Source organism: Molossus molossus, unplaced genomic scaffold (assembly GCF_014108415.1).
Source record: "Molossus molossus isolate mMolMol1 unplaced genomic scaffold, mMolMol1.p scaffold_m16_p_5, whole genome shotgun sequence".
Lineage (NCBI taxonomy): Eukaryota > Metazoa > Chordata > Mammalia > Chiroptera > Molossidae > Molossus > Molossus molossus.
Window position 1 is genome coordinate 20,630,149 of NW_023425388.1, and position 16,322 is coordinate 20,646,470.

The following is a 16,322-nucleotide window of genomic DNA, read 5'->3' on the forward strand; positions in this document are numbered from 1 at the left end:
TGCCCTGTCCCCAGCTTTGTTGTTCATTTCCATTGGTCATGCATACATGCATATAAGTTTTGTGGTTTATCTCTCCCCCACCACCACCTCTTCTGGGGACTGTCAGTCTGTACCCCACTTCCTCGTCTCTGGGACTACCCCATTCCTCAGACTGTTATCTTCATTGTATTCCACAAATAAGTGAGATCATATGATACTTGTCTTTCTCTGTTTGGTTTGTTTCGCTTAAGATAATACTTTCCATGTCCCTCCATGTTGTCTCAAAGGATAAGAGATCTTTCTTTCTTATAGCTGCATAGTACTCCATTGTGTATATGTACCACAGCGTTTTTATCCATTCGTCTACTGATGGACATTTGGGTTGTTTCCAGATCTTAGCTATTGTAAATAGTGCTGCTACGAACATGGGGGTATATATATTCTTTCTGATCAGTGTTTCAGGCTTCTTAGGGTATATTCCTAGAAGTGGGATCACTGGGTCAAATGGAAGTTTTAATTTTTGCCCATTGAGTATGATGTTGGCTGGAGGTCTTTCATGTATGACCTTTATTATGTTGAGATATGATTCCTCTATTCCCAGATTGCTGAGCTTTTTTATCAGAAATGGGTGCTGGATTTTGTCAAATACTTTTTCAGTGTCTATGGATGTGATTATATGATTTTTATCTTTGATTTTGTTTATGTGGTGTATCACATTTATTGATTTTCTAAGCAAATATTTTATGCTACTTATTTTGTGCCGTGCACTGCAACTAAGTGCTGGAAAATGATCGTAACATATAAGAATTAGCTCTGTTTCAGCCACGAGAAAACTGTTATCTGAAAAGAAAAATTAAGTCCACCAAATTTGTGTTTTCAATGTAGGCCTTTCAACATACTCTTAAGAAAAATTACAACCATTCTCTGAATTCTACATGTTAAGAGCATTACATCTTTAGTCCCCAGTCCATTATTTACTTTGATCAACTTAGGCCAAAATGACCCTGTGTCTCATCCCTTTAGTGCGCCTCTCCAATGGCACGCTGAGCACCAGTGGCTTGGTGCAGTTCCGAATCCAGGGCACCTGGCATGGAGCTTGTGCAGAGAACTGGAACGTCCAGGTCTCCAATGCTGTTTGTCAGCTGCTGGGACTGGGGTAAGTAGTTCTGCTCTGCTCTCTTTTAGAGATTCTCAGACTTTTTATTTGATGTCAAACTGGGTTTATTAGGATACTTAAAAAATGCCTGGCCGGTGTGGCTCAGTGATTGAGCGTCGACCCATGAACCAGGAGGTTGTCAATTCAATTCCCAGTCAGGGTACATGCCCAGGTTGTGGGCCCAATCTCCGGTGGGGGGCATGAGGAGACAGCCAGTCAATGTTCTCTCTCATCGATGTTTCTATCTCTCTCTCTTTCTTCTTCTCTCTCTCAAATCAATAAAGAAAAAAAATATATATATATACTTAAAATGTATGGAAGTTGTGAATTTAGAAAATATGCCTGAGCAAAAGGAAGAAAAAGATCTTGATACTCTCCTTCTCACAATTTAATCACTATTAATAGCTTTTTAATAAATAGAATATAAATACAAGTGTATAGAAAGATTACAAAATTGTATAAACTAGTAAATTATGCTCTGTTTTATAGCCTACCTAAACAGGAGCATTTCTCATGTCATTAAATGTATTCTACAGATTATTTTTTAAAAATTAGGTATTTCGCCCTGGCTGGTTTGGCTCAGTGGTTAGAGCGTCCACCTGCGGTCCGGAGAGGCCCGGGTTCGGTTCCCGCTAAGGGCATGTACCTCGGTTGCAGTTTGTCCCCAGCCCTGGTTGGTCGTGCGGGTGGCAGCCACTCAATGTGTCCCTTTCACATCGATGTTTCCCTCTCTCTCTCTTCCTCTCTCTCCCTCCCACTCTGTCTGTACAAAAAATGGAAAAATGTCCTCGGATGAGGATTAAAAAAAAAAAAAATTAGGTATTTCATGTTATGCTGTATCATAATATATATAACTAATCCCAAGCAAAGAGAGAACATACTTTTTCTGTATCTTTGTAATATGTTTACAATAGGTTGGGGATTTGGGGAGGAAATTTGTAGCAATGTAATTGTTGTGAGAAAAAATATGCAAAATGTTTAGCTTCCCCAAGAAGGGTAATGCAAGTGATAATTCCATATTAATGACTCACCAACATTTATTATACTTCCCATTCTAAAGTCATCATATGTTACATCAAATATAAAAGTTCACCATGATCATTATTTACCTTCCCATCAGTCTTAAAGGCATTGAGGTGGGAAATGGAAGGTAATAAGTGGTAATAATTTGCTTCTTTTAAGTTGTACAACTGGTCAACTCTAATTCACAATTCTGATTCTTTGATATTGATGATTTGGGAAATTTAACCATATTGCTCACATATAGTTATTTTATCATTTATAGCACTATATTTATTATTGACAATTTGGCTTGTTATGATAAAGTATAATGGTTTATAAATGTAAGAACCATGTCTATTTTATCCATTATTGTATTGCTAACATCTAAACTTATCCTGACTCAAAATGTAGGTTCTAAATAAACATTTGTTGAAACCAAAAATAATTTGTTATATATAAATATAAGTGCAATGTGTACATATATATGTAGGTATATCTATTAATCTAAAAGTATGTCAAAAATTGTCCAGTTATGTCATTTTTTTCTGTCCTGAACTAGGGAGTGATTTTTCTAATTTATTCTAAAAGATTGTATAAAGCTACAAGGAAAATAATTTCAGTCCACATCCATACCTACCCTCAGCATTTGAAAATTATCTCAACTATTTCTAATTCATCAGAATCAAATATAATTGCTTTCCTTATCCCTTCTTTCTAAATGATGAATAATTCATATAATAGTCTTCATGCTGTGCATAGATTTTCACATTTTATTTTTAAATGTTTATTTTTTAGCCCAAAACATATTTTCCATCATTATAATGGTTAGGTCTTAGTGTAACCCGTAATAGTTGTTTAATTTCTTGTAGACTGAAAGAGTTATATTGTATTTTATTGTCAAGTGCCTAAAAACCACATAGAGATATTTTACAGTAGGAAAATCTGTTGAGGTTCCAGTCAGAGTGTCAAAAATGCTCTGTAACTTATCGTCCATTATGTAAATAATCATCAGTTTGGTTTGTACCCAATAGTTGGAAACTTCCTGCAGTTTGTATATATTATCCTCTTTGTTATACATTATAGCTTGTATTCTAACAAAAATACTTTCAACATGTGGGGCTTTGGGACATAGAGTCTTGAAGGCAGGTAAGTTGCAGGGAACAATCTATCTTTGATGAAGAGTCAACCAAGCACTGAAACCGACAATAGTTTGTGTGTTTTCATTCACACTTCAAGTAAAGCACTAGGTGAGTGGTGGTGATTCCAGGTTCCCACCTTAACATGGGTTTTGAGTTGAATGGTGAGATCATACAGGTGAGCCCCCAGGAAGTCCATTGGTTCCACGAGTCACCAGTGATGCTGAGGAGCTGTTTTATAGACTCGGGAACTTAGTCAAGAGTAGACTAAGGAGACTGGTAACTTGACCTTGTCTCCACAGTTGATGCACACTGGGCTTCCACTGCGCGGGGCTTGTGACCCAATCCACCACCTTTCTAAGCATTGGTATGGTTACAAACAGAAGGGTTTTTCCTACTGTGCTTTGTGAGTCTTAACTAAGCTGTTTCCTGGAGGATATATGAGATAAGACAAATCATTTACAAAGCCCAAAAGATCAACGCCCTCTTTGACAGCAGGGATTTTTTTTCAGTGAATTTCAATGAAATATGTTGGGTGACAGCACAGTGTCGATTCCTACAACTGCAAGAGAGAATGCATTGGAAAGGAAACATAGATTTTACTACTTTTTTAACAGTTGCTAATATAAATATATTATTTTGATTACTCCCGGATCAGAAATCTAAGCATGAGCAACGATCTCGTGTCTGTTCCATGGATGAATAAGACATTATTTCTGCTTCCAATGTGGTGGGGATGGACACATAAACAGATCATTACAATGTAATGTGATAAATTCAGTGCACTATAGGAGAACCTACTCGATTTGTGCATGTCAGGAAAGGCTTTCTAGAAAATGGCCTGAGCTGAGTGGATGACAGCCAATTCCACACAACTGTGTACTGTCTATTTACATGTTTTTTCCCCAGCCAGGTTTTACTCTCTAGTTCAGTGACCTCATTTCCTATGAATCACAGTCCTTCCATCTGGAGCCAGGGACACAGAAGTAGATTTTTTTAGTGTGTGTAAAGCAAGCAGTACCCCCCACTGCCTTAGATGCCATGTTTTTGATGAAGGTCAGACTCTCACTTTCTTCAGTAATGAGTCAGGTAATGTCTGCAAAGACTGTAATCTTTGGGCCTGCACTTATTAACTAGTCTCCATAGCGCCCTGGTAATTGAAAGGAAGTTATAGCCTTAATGAGAATTTGTCTGGACAGGCACACGGTACGCACAGGAAACTCGGCGATTTTAAAATGATGAGTTGGGTACACTGAAAAGTAATTTAGGAGTCAATTTATTAAAAAGGCACCGTGGTCTCTCAAGATTATTTATGCAGATAGGCTACAAAATGCAATTCCCCAAAGATTCTAGTAAATTGTATGAGGCAGATTTCATCAACCTTCCCTTTTTTAAATGAAACTTTTTCATTCCCTGCCATTTACAGCATGCATAAGTAAAAAGTACTTTGAACAACATTTTCTTTTTTTTTTTTTTTTTTCTTTTTTTCTTTTTTTTTTTTTTTTATAGAGTGGGAGGGAGGGAGAGGTAGGAAGAGAGAGAGAGAAACGTCGATGTGAAGGGACACATCGAGTGGCTGCCACCCGCACGACCAACCAGGGCCGGGGACAAACTGCAACCGAAGTACGTGCCCTTAGCGGGAACCGAACCCGGGTCTCTCAGGACCGCAGGCCGACGCTCTAACCGCTGAGCCAAACTGGCCAGGGCTTGAACAACATTTTCATGTGTCTGATCAAAGCATGAAAGGAAACACGTTATACGGATGCAAGAATGTTAAAGTGATAACTGTAGTTCTTAGTGAAGCACCCTGCCTTGTTGCTTACCCAATGAATGAACTACACAGTTGATTTGCCTTTCTAAGCCATTAAAAACTAGAAGTCATTTTCTCTTCTAAAAAAGTATTTCAAACTGCTCGGCTTGTAAATCATGCTGTATGTTCTATGAAATCAAGGGCAGTTTGGAATAAAACTGATAAAATCTGGTATACCTTCTTCCTCCTTTCCTTCAGTTTTTCCTTCTTTAGTTTTTGCTTCCTTCCTCATTTTCTTATTCTCTTCCTCCCTTCCATTCTCTCTCTTTTTTTTTTTTTTTCAAACTTATCTTTTCAAAAGAAAGGGGCGTGCCCTGGTTGGTGCTGCTCTGTTGGTTGAGCATCATCCTAAGCACTGAGAGGTCACCAGTTCAATTCCCAGTCAGGGCACATGCCCCGGTTGTGGGTTTGATCCCCAGTAGGGGCATGCAGGAGGCGTCTGATAGATGTTTCTCTCTCTCCTTCTCTTTCCTCTCTTCTCTCTAAAATCAGTTACAACATACGTTTTTTTAAAAAGAGTGTGAGTGATTTATAACAAAAGCATATTTATAACAAAAGTACGATTAACAGAGTATTAGATGAACATAATGTTCAAAGAAAGAAAGAAGCAAATCTATAAAACATTCAGGGTTGGCATAATTACTAATATTTTTGTCCAAGATTTCTGCAAAGCCATGCAAAAAGAGAAACATTAAAAACCCCGTGACTTTAATTCTGAGATAAGATACATGCTACCAGTTGCATAGGGAAAACAGATTTCTCTTGGCGCTAAATTCTAAAGGAAATGTTGCACGTATGTCCTTACAAAGCACTAATGCATTGAGAGAATATAGGCACAGAGAATACTTCATAGTAAATGTGGAGGTGTATGTCATATGCCTCTTCTTCAACAATAAATTCAAATGGCTGCAAGAAAATAATGTTATAAACTGTTGGAGAGCATCAGTTGTTCTGACTGGACTAGTTATAAAATAATAAAATGACACAAGCCTGGATTAAAACAAGAGAAAAAAACGTCATACATGTGTACACGTAGAATCACAATATGATGCTCAGATCATAAAATGAGACTCAAAAAAGAAGCAAAACTAAGCACCTTTCTATACTTTTTAGACAAAGAAACAATAAATTTGTGAGAAATTGACATGACAAAGAAAGTTCGGGCTCCTTAGAAAGGAATGTAAGCAGGTTTGGGTATTTGTTAGAGAGGAAACTGACAAAGTTTGGGCCTGAGTCGTAAATTAGCTAAGACATTACAAGGTTTGCTTATATGGGCTTTTCCAGTCTGGATTTTGTAACTCTAGTGATAATGTTCTCTCAGTCTTTCAGAAGTGGGAGGCCACCTATCATGAAGATTTATGTCCTGCTTTTAGGGGGACAGAGGAGAGTTAGGGAGCTCTTCATGCTCTTGTTGCTTCTCAGGTGATTTTGGTTCAAAATAATCAATTTGCTGTCTGGCTGGTGTGGCTCAGTGGTTGAGTGTCCACCCATGCACCAAGAGGTTGCTGGTTCAATTCCCGGTCAGGGCACATGCCCAGGTTGTGGGCTGATCCCCAGCCGGGGGGCATGCAGGAGGCGGCCAATCAATGTTTTCTCTCATTTCTCTCTCTCTCTCCCTCTCACTTCTTCTCTCTCTAAAATTAATAAAGGAATAATAATAATAATAATCAATGTGCTTTTGTGGAATATTTTGGGACAGCCTACCATCAGCCCTAACAATATGAATCATGTATATATGACAAGGGATTAAGACCAGGTTGTCCAGGATGTTGTCCATGGACCCTGTCTCTGACCATCTCCCCCAAGTATCACTTCTTTCGGCCACATATTTTGGTAGAAGATGCTGAGAGTTTGTTTCCCTCCTAAAACCATTGTATCGGTAAGATAACAGAGACCAGCTGCAGCCTGACCCGTCAATTTCCCTCTCGTTCTTCATACGGCAACTTGCACAAAGGAGGAAATTGATTAAGTGAAGATCATCTCTTCTATTGGCATTTCTTTCCTTCTGTGTGCCACAGATTTTCAAGAGTTAAGGTCAGAAAATCCAAAATTAATGAAGCTTACCTGTTTGCTAAAAGTGATCATAGTGCTGGATGAGTGTGAATTGGGTTACTATAAATGTGGCAAATGAATAAGCAATTGTAGTTGAAATGTGTCCAGTTCAGTCTGGCGTTTAACAAACAGCATGCATGTCCTGACTCTCCTAGTGAGAGGCTTCGCCATCCTTTGCCTTAAATCCTTTTAATTTACTGATCCCTAACCTATTAAAATGCTCTCTCTTACCTCTGCCCTGTCAAATCAATCCTCTTCTTTCCCTCCAGTCTGAAAAGGAACATCCATTCTTCTCAAAAAGACTTTTTTCCCGACTAATCCCACCTGGCTCAATTCATTGCTTAAACCGTTGGGAGTGTGGAATGAGCTGCAGTGTCTGGCTGCAGCAGGTACAGCTTTGGTTATTCTTTCTAGCTTTAATGTGTCCAAAAGCTTCAAACATCCTACCTAAGCTCCAGCTCCAGGGAGGAATTCTTATCACAGCTAACAGTCCGAGGAGGGAGACAAAGAGAGAAACCTAAGCCGGGCCTGAGAAGAAAGCAGAAGATTTAATACTGTGCAAGACGCCTGGGGATATCCTTCTTTCTCGCCCTAGAATTCATCGATGAGTATACGTGTTTTTATATTTAGTATACAACCTCAAAAATAGTAATAGTGAGGTGCATCTGTGTGCTTCTTGACTAACAGAATAAGGTTTCCCTGAAGCCCGGGGGCCCTTGGAGGGTGCACAACCTATAAAAATGGCCATAAAGATGTAGAAATAGGTAGTCAGGAAACATTAGCTTGTCAAAAAGGCAATTCTATCTGGGCTTTTCTATTTGATACCAAACTTCTGATTTCTAACAGCTATGCACGTACGTGATAGAGTGATCTAAATTTGCAGAGCTGAAACCTGTTTTCAGCATTTTAAATATGCCAACTCTAGTTATAATCTGAACAGCGTGCCTCTCTAAAAATTACCAACTAATTTCCTTGCAAGAAGAAAGACCCTGAGGCAGGAACTAAGTTGCATGTCTTATATTCACAGAACTTAATATAACATACTCTCTCTTAGCAATTTAATTTTTCAGTTGTTCTGAGATTTTGCTGTTCAGAAATAGTGACAACATAACATTGCTAACATTTAATTTTGCCAAGAACATTTAAAATATATTTTGATTATCTCCATCAGTTATTAAAATAAGAAACAATTTGTTGTAAATATTTTCTGCCACTTATATTCGGTTTACTGTGAATACAAACTGGAATAAATTGTCTTCAGTTTAAAACTATTCATCTCAGCAGGATTTCAAATTTAGGTAGTCTGTCTCAAATTAAATTCCCAATTCTAACCCCCAGCACTGACACCTGGAAATGTTCGTATGAACTGATAGTCTATGTACACCACTCCTAGGTTGCTGCTATCAATATTTCCTACAAATATTTAATTAATTAGGTGATTACCTTATAAGTTTATTTCCAAAGGAAGGTTTTATCTAATTATTCCAAATAATCCAAAACAACATAGCTGTACCATTAATGTAGTCTATTTTCTCATGTAAAGTTTGAGACTAAAAATGTAGAGAGGACAATCTCAGAATATAAGATGGTGTGTGTGTGTGTGTGTGTGTGAGTGTGTGTGTGTGGTGTGTGTGTGTGTGTGTTCATATGCATACATAATCTCTATTTTTCTCATCCAGATAGTGAAACATCACTATAGATCAGTATTTGAGCACAGCAGAGTAGAATAATTAACATTTACTAAATTCTTCATTCTTTAAATGCATTCTTTATTTACCATGTTTTGTATTCTTAAAACTTTATCTCTAGTCTTCCTGTACCTAGAATAGGCTTATGATAAAAATATACCTGCAAATCCCACAATAGGGCATGCCAGTGGTAGGTGTGCGATAAATAGATGCTAGCTACAAACTGATTTATAAATAATTTTTCAATATCTTTTCTATTTAATTTTGCCCAGATTTTGTTTCAAATTTCCAGAGAAATTAACGTATTCTCCATCAGGGTCTGTCTTAAAGGAGATGGCCAAGGACTGGAATAAAAACAGCTAGAGATAATGGAAGCATCTTAAATCTACATCTCTGAGGTATATTTTTATTAAATTACCCTTCAAGATGTCCCTCCATGTACAGTAAGTCCTCGCTTAACATTGTTGATAGGTTCTGTGACTTTAAGTGACATGGAGTATAATGAAACCACTTAACCATAAGCTAATTCAGCAATTTTCAACCGGTGTGCTGCAAGAATTTTTAAAATAAAATATGTAATACCTGACTGTTTAGTCAGGGGCACTGACCTCTTTTCCTTTAGACTGTCAAAAAAATAACAACAGCCAACACAAGAACGGGCGTCCAGTGTGAACGAATCAAAATTATATCTTTTTTTTTTCTGTCAGACTGGCAAAAGTATAATACATTTTTTGGTGTGCTGCAGAGTTTTGGTAATTAGTGTATGAGATGAAAAAGGATGAAAATCTCTGGGCTAATTGATATAAATGAGACTTAGGTTCTTGACATCTCATCACCATTATAATAAAATGACATTAACTGAAATGATTGGATTCAAAGACGTGCCATAGTTATGAGTGCTGTCAAATGATAGAACTAAAACAACTTAGTAGTGAGTTTGATGCCCTGTCCTTTATAAAAGGTCTTAGCAGGTGGGAGATCACATCCACAACACAAGGCCAATGTAGAGCCAACTGGCTTTATTGCATGTGCCTGGGTGCAGGCGGGCTGAGCCGAAAAACGTTGAGCCTCGAATAACAGTTGGGGTGTAGGTTATATACTCTACTTCCAGCTTCCAGCAGTTCTTGCTGATGTACTCTGCCTGCCTAGCCCATTATCCATTTTGCAGTTGAACTGGTCTGGTATCTTGTCTGGCATCTGCTGAGTGATTCGTTGTCTTGTGGATAATTCAGATAGTCCATACTCAACAGAAGGCTGAGCAACACAATTTTTGATGGTTTCCGCCTTTTGCAAGCTTTTACCTTTACCCTTTAAAACATTATTAACCCTTTCACTTTATTCAAGGTAAAACAAGTCATGTGTTGGGGGAGTACCATTCCTAAGGGATCTGGGACAAGGACAAGTTTTATAAAGCATTAAAAGAGTCAACTTGGAATCAGAGCATGATTGGCTAGGAGGCTGAAGATTTCCTTTTGAGATTAGCAGGTCCTGTTTTCTAGGGTCAGGTAAGCTACTAAATCTGAGCTTGAGGATTGTGATTGGAGCATGTTAGGTTTCCTTGACAGTAAGGCTTCCTGTAAGGGTAAGCTGACGTAGGTTTAGATTTGTGACTTGGGCCAGGCCATTAGGACAGCCTCCACTTTGTAAGTCCTGATATAAGAATTAACTTTATCAATACCTTAAAACAGACTGTTTGCTAAGTAACTAGAAGTTTAGAAGCCAAAAAGCAGACCCCTAATAAGTGAAGAAATTGATATTATATTAAGTTATGACAGAGGTTCCTTGACTGATAAGCATCAGAACCACCTAGAGGGTTTGTTAAAGAATTAATCGCTGGACCCCACCCCCAGATTTCTGATTTGGTGGGTCTGGAGTGGGGCTGGGAATTTCGCCTTTCTAATACATTCTCTAGTGAGGCTAATGCTGCTTGTCGGAACACACTTTGGAAACCATCAGTCACGGAGAGTCCAAAACAGAAAACTACGTAGGGGAATGTCCAACACATGCAAGCCTTCAGCAGAAGGATCCTGGGAACATGAGAAAAAGCTGTCAGAGAGGAGACATTCTCTAAAAGGAAGATTAGAGAATAACTAGGACTATCAACTTGACCTTCGCATCAAAGATGTGCTCCAGTAAACCAGTTCCAATTTGGTCTTCAGGTTGCATAGGCGTTCTCTGATGTTCTTAAAGGCCACATTGTTGTGATGAATTCTACCAGAAGCTGCACCAATGGTAGAATTCCAAGTCCTCCAAGATCTGTTTCGATCTACATTCTGTTTTCCCTAAAAGTTTGAGTCCTTAACTATAAGGCTTCTGTAGTGGCCAAGTCCTTGCTGACCTAGACCATCCTGACCACCTACATACTCTGCTGCCCTTTCACGCCCTGATGTCTGTCTTGTTTTCTGCACTGTAACAGATACATTTCATATAAATACTCAAACAAAATGATTCTTCTTCCCACATGGGAGGAATTTCTTCATCTTTAACAATAACACAAACAATACTAATCTTCCCTTTGGTAAATTCATTTCAGGTTTTATTAAAGAAAGAACTATTGATTTGTGTGTTTGAGTTGCTTTTATCTACTTAAAACAATAAAAGTGCAAAAGGAAAAAAAATTTAAAAATTTCAAGCAACAACAAAATTTTTTTTATTAAGACAAGACTAAAAAGAAAAATTCAAAAGATTCAAAAGTTTTCCATAGCTAAAAAGAAACTAAAAAGGAAAACTAGAATCAAACAACAAAATAACAATATCCAAAACGCTTATTGGGCACTTACTGTGCTAAGGGCTTCATATGCCTCATGTTATTCGGTTCTGACAGCACCCTGTAAGATTAAAGTGATCATTGTATCTCCATTGTAAAGATGAAGTAACTAAAGAACCTACTGATTAAGAATTTGTCTAGTTGTACTTTGGGTAGGGTCAGGATTTTAACCCCATTGTCTGGCTCAAAGTTCAAGCCTCTTACCCATGACTCCCATGACTAATTACTAAAGCAATCTTTGACCCTTAATTGCAATACTAATTATTTTTTAAAACCCTTGACAAAATGTGCAATAAAATAAAGTCCAATATTTCAAATGACAAAAAATAAAAAAAAGGCAAGATACTAAATTGTAAGGCATTAAATATATAGCCCATTGCTCCAGCTCTCTGGTCAGAGAATGGAAGGTACAGAACAAACACTCCTCCAGTTTCTTTGAGGCAGTGTCTCGCCTGAAAGAGAAAGGAAATGCCCTCCATGGAGGTTTTTCCTCTGGTTGATCATAACATCAATGAGTGTTCCTTGGAAATTTCTGACACAGATAGGAAAGGGCGAGTGTTGGCTTAGAATGGGGAAGACATTCAACCTTCTTTTGAAGAGGCAGTGGGTGGGTCCATCACGCTACCAAAAAAGGTAGGAATTGCATCATACCCCTGCTAAGCAGAAGACAGCAGGAATTGGGGTGTTTTCAGCCTAAAGGCATAGTTTGTATGAAAATTAAAATCTGGAATAGCCGTAGTCAGTTTTCTCAGTGGTTAGAGCATCGGCCTATAGATCAGAGAGTCAGGCCATCAATTCTGGTCAAGGGCATGTACCTTGGTTGTGGTTGGGTCCCCAGCCCTGGTTGGGGTCATGCAAGAGTCAAACAATTGATGTGTCTCTCTCACATTGATGTTTCTCTCTCTCTCTCTCTCTCTCTTTCCATTTGAAGATAAATGGGAAAATGTCCTTGCATGCAGATTAGAAATCTAGAATAAATAAAAGGCAGGAAACAAGATTAGGAGTTAAGAAACTGAGAGTCTCCAGCTGAGCCTCAGGAAGAGAGTCAGGATCATTGAGAGAAATCTTCAATTAAAACTCAGAGCCGAGAGCACTGATGCAGCCGATTTCCAGGGAAAAGGAAGACCAGGGATGGAATGGCTTCTGTCACAGGGAGGTATCTCTTTCTCCGTCCCATTCTGGCTCACCAGTTGACAGTTGGAGGTCCAGGCTACATACTTTCTTTTTCAGAGCAACACATAGCTTCTGGCTTTAAATTAGGAGTTGTCCGGCTTTGAAGTGAATGAAATATGAAGAACAAAGAAACATTTGGAATGATAAACAGAGAAGTTTTTCTTTTTCTAGGTTGTTCTTTGGCAACATGCATTTTCTAAAGGATGAATTACACTGGATAGGAACAAAGTTTAATAAATATGTAGCAATTCTTAAGGATGTCATTAAAATTGATCATTAAAGGAACTATTGGAAAATATAAATAAGTCCAATAAAAAAAATCACCCAAGTCATGTATACACTGATTTTAACTTTATTAAGCATGCAAACGAGACCTTGAGGTATTAAGCAAAAATTAAAATTATATCCCAACCGGTGTGGCTCAATGGTTGAGCATTGACCCATGCACCAAGAGGTGGCCAGTTTGATTCCCAGTCATGGCATATGCCCAGGTTGTGGGCCTGATCTCCAGTGGGGGCATGCAGTAGGCGGCCAGTCAATGTTCTCTCTCATCGATGTTTCTCTCTCTCTCTCACTCTCCCTTCCTCTCTCTCTAAAAATCAATAAAAAAAAAATTTTTAATTAAAATTATATCTATGTCATTATGGGTAATTCTAATCTGTACCATCTTTTAGATAGCAAAACACTTAAAATTTTATATTAAAATGTTAATTTCTTTGTATGAAATTCCATAATTCCTGTCAATGTCCAGAGCTTTGAAGAACAGAAGTTTAGTTTATGGTTTTTGACTTGTGTTTTTGTTTTATCTATGTGTGTGTTTTCCCTAGGAGTGGAAACTCATCAACGTCCGTCTTCTCTACTGAAGATGGACCATTTGTAAAATTAAGCACAGCATCTAATGGCAGCTTAATACTAACACCAAGGTGGGTCCCAAAATCTGTTCTTGGACAAGTTGTACATGGATTGGAAAGAAGATAGATTTTTGAAGCCAGTCATATTTTAATTCCATTAATACTAGCCGTATAATCTTGAAAATTACTTAACTTTTTTATTCTTCAGGTAACCTCAAACAGTTTCTAATTGATCCCATCTGATAACATTGTCTAACCCCCGTATAAGTGGCAACATAGTCAAATAAGATATTGTATGTGTAAATGATTAACACACTGATAACAACCCAGTAAATTCTAATTCCATATTCTTTGATCCTTACCCTCAGATTCATAAACAAGTAAATCCCATCAAAATAATCTGTGAGAGTTGAAATGAATCAGTCCAATGTGAATCAGATTAACGAGAGCAACAGAAGTTAGCTATTCTCAAAAGAGGAGAAAGCCGTGGTAATCTTTTTTCCACCTTAGCAAATAGAACACAGATAAGAAGGGAGGCAGTTTAGACTTCTGGTTGTGTCTACATATTCTCTTTTGCTCTTTAAAATTAGGTTCACTTTTATAGCTTTTACTGATGTTTTACAAAGCAACATTCTTCTCATATTCAAAGATCTGTTATAGCTTAGATTATGTCATTTCTACTGTTTGAGCACTGACAGAAAGTTCTGTTGAACTTGACTTCCGAATCTCATGGTTCCATTAAAGGCCAGCTGTGAGTGGGAAAAAGGTAACTACGGGAAGAAGCCCTAACTACAGACGAGAGTTTAAGATGTCATAACGGGTGCATTAGCTTATCGTGTTTTGTTTAACAAACGTAATGGTGAAAACTGAAATTATAAAATTATTCAGCTATTCATGAAAGGTTTCCATTTCTGTAGGGTCAACCAGTAACACAAACTGAGAAAGGAGTAGTTTTTGTACCAAAGAACTCTGCAGTGGAATGTTTTATATGAATTTTTGCTGGGCCTTGAGATGTTCAGTGTCATGGGGCCGAAGCGAACACCTGCAAGCAGACTTCTCGATTTCCTGCACATTGAGACATTCTTTTATTTATCTTATAGACATTTAAAGTGATGAAAAGAACAAAGGACAAAATATAAAAAACATTCATCTTCATTAGATACATGTTTCAGAGAAAAAAATGAGGTTATTCTATGCATTTTAACAAAATGCCGGTATCACCTTACTTTGACATCCGTACTGTAGGTGTGTTTATGCTATGTGGCAGAGACACCATTCACAGACATAGCTACTTTAAACTTTCAAAACATCCACTCCCAGGGTGGTCCTTCGTGCCTTCTTCAATTAGCCATGTTATACTGGATTAGTGGAAATCAGACATATGAATATTTAGTTAGGTAGTTTATTTCTATGTGTCTGTATGCATTACATTTATTGCCCTTTGAAAACTGGTGTTTCTGAAAACACCCTTGCACTCATGGTTATGATTAACTTCAGTACAACAGATACAAACCCATCCATTTGTGTCACAGTATTGCTCCCACCAAGCTGAGAGCATGACACGGGATCGTGGCATTTTCTTTCTTTCTTCCTGTCGGAGGGCGAACCCAGCTCCAACTCCGCTGCCAAAGGCCAGGGCGGTAATTCTGTTTCTCTCCCATCTCAGTCAACACACCTGCACCGACTGTGGATCCACTGCCCATTCTGACCGGAGGTTAAGCAACTTACTCCTCTGTTCCGAGACACCGTGCGCGCGCGTGTGTGTGTGTGTGTGTGTGTGTGTGTGTGTAAGTTTTGACTATCCAAAATGCATGGAGAATGAAGAGTACAGTTTGGTTTAATTTTTTGGTGAATTTTAACCAGAAAATTTTCTGTACTCACTAAAAAGTAATTCATTCGTTTTAACACACTGCAGAGTATTTAAGGATTTTCTAATATCTAAGAATGATGAACCATTTTGAATATGGATTTTCACTGATGAGTACTATAGATATAGAAGGATTTCAGATAAAACTTGGCAAATCCCAGAAATTACTTCTCTCCCACCTATGAGTAAATAACAGAAGGGGAGTTCATTGGAAGTTCTTCCTTGAAGAATTCTGAATATGTTTTGCTATAGCTATATTTAGATATACATACAAGCATAGTGCTTATTAATAAAATTAACCTTATCATGTTTTCCAGAAACACAGAATTGCTTTGGTTGTACTTACGATCTCAGATGGACCTGGGGTCTTATTTTGTGTTTTCTGTTTTGTTTTTTTCCTAAAACTTCAAGCACCTGAACAACATGAACAATAGATATAGTTAAACATATAAATAGAAATCATTAAAATGATAAGTGTGTGCAGGTGTGTGTTAATGTGACTACTATCTGCAGTGGCTGCATCAGGAAATAGTGGGACAAGTACTTTGATTCCTTGTATTAGACTGATCTCTAGTGGTTGGTAAGTATAACACATTTCAAAACTTTTTTTGTTGTTTAAAATAGAATACCTGGCTTTGAATAAAATTGGTATCCAAATATTTAAACAGGTAGTGCGTTTTTAAAGTATTTATAACTAGATTTTATTTTGTATTTGCTATTTATATGTTTACCTCCCTGGAAAGCATGACTTTTGATTAATTCATCATTGAATTCCCTGCATGAAGTTCAGTCTCACACGCAAAGTGAGGCTCTGACTAGTTGTCTGAAAGGAATATTGAGG

General features: G+C 37.8%; 1 protein-coding gene across 1 annotated transcript in view; it reads left to right on the forward strand.

The window, feature by feature from the left end:
* Positions 1 to 16,322, forward strand: part of TMPRSS15 (transmembrane serine protease 15) — a 115,810-nt gene that overhangs the window by 82,210 nt on the left and 17,278 nt on the right. The window contains exons 19-20 of the mRNA XM_036242927.1: positions 1,003 to 1,135; positions 13,591 to 13,686. Coding sequence (XP_036098820.1) covers positions 1,003 to 1,135; positions 13,591 to 13,686 — 229 coding nt within the window. The remainder of the gene's footprint in view (positions 1 to 1,002; positions 1,136 to 13,590; positions 13,687 to 16,322) is intronic.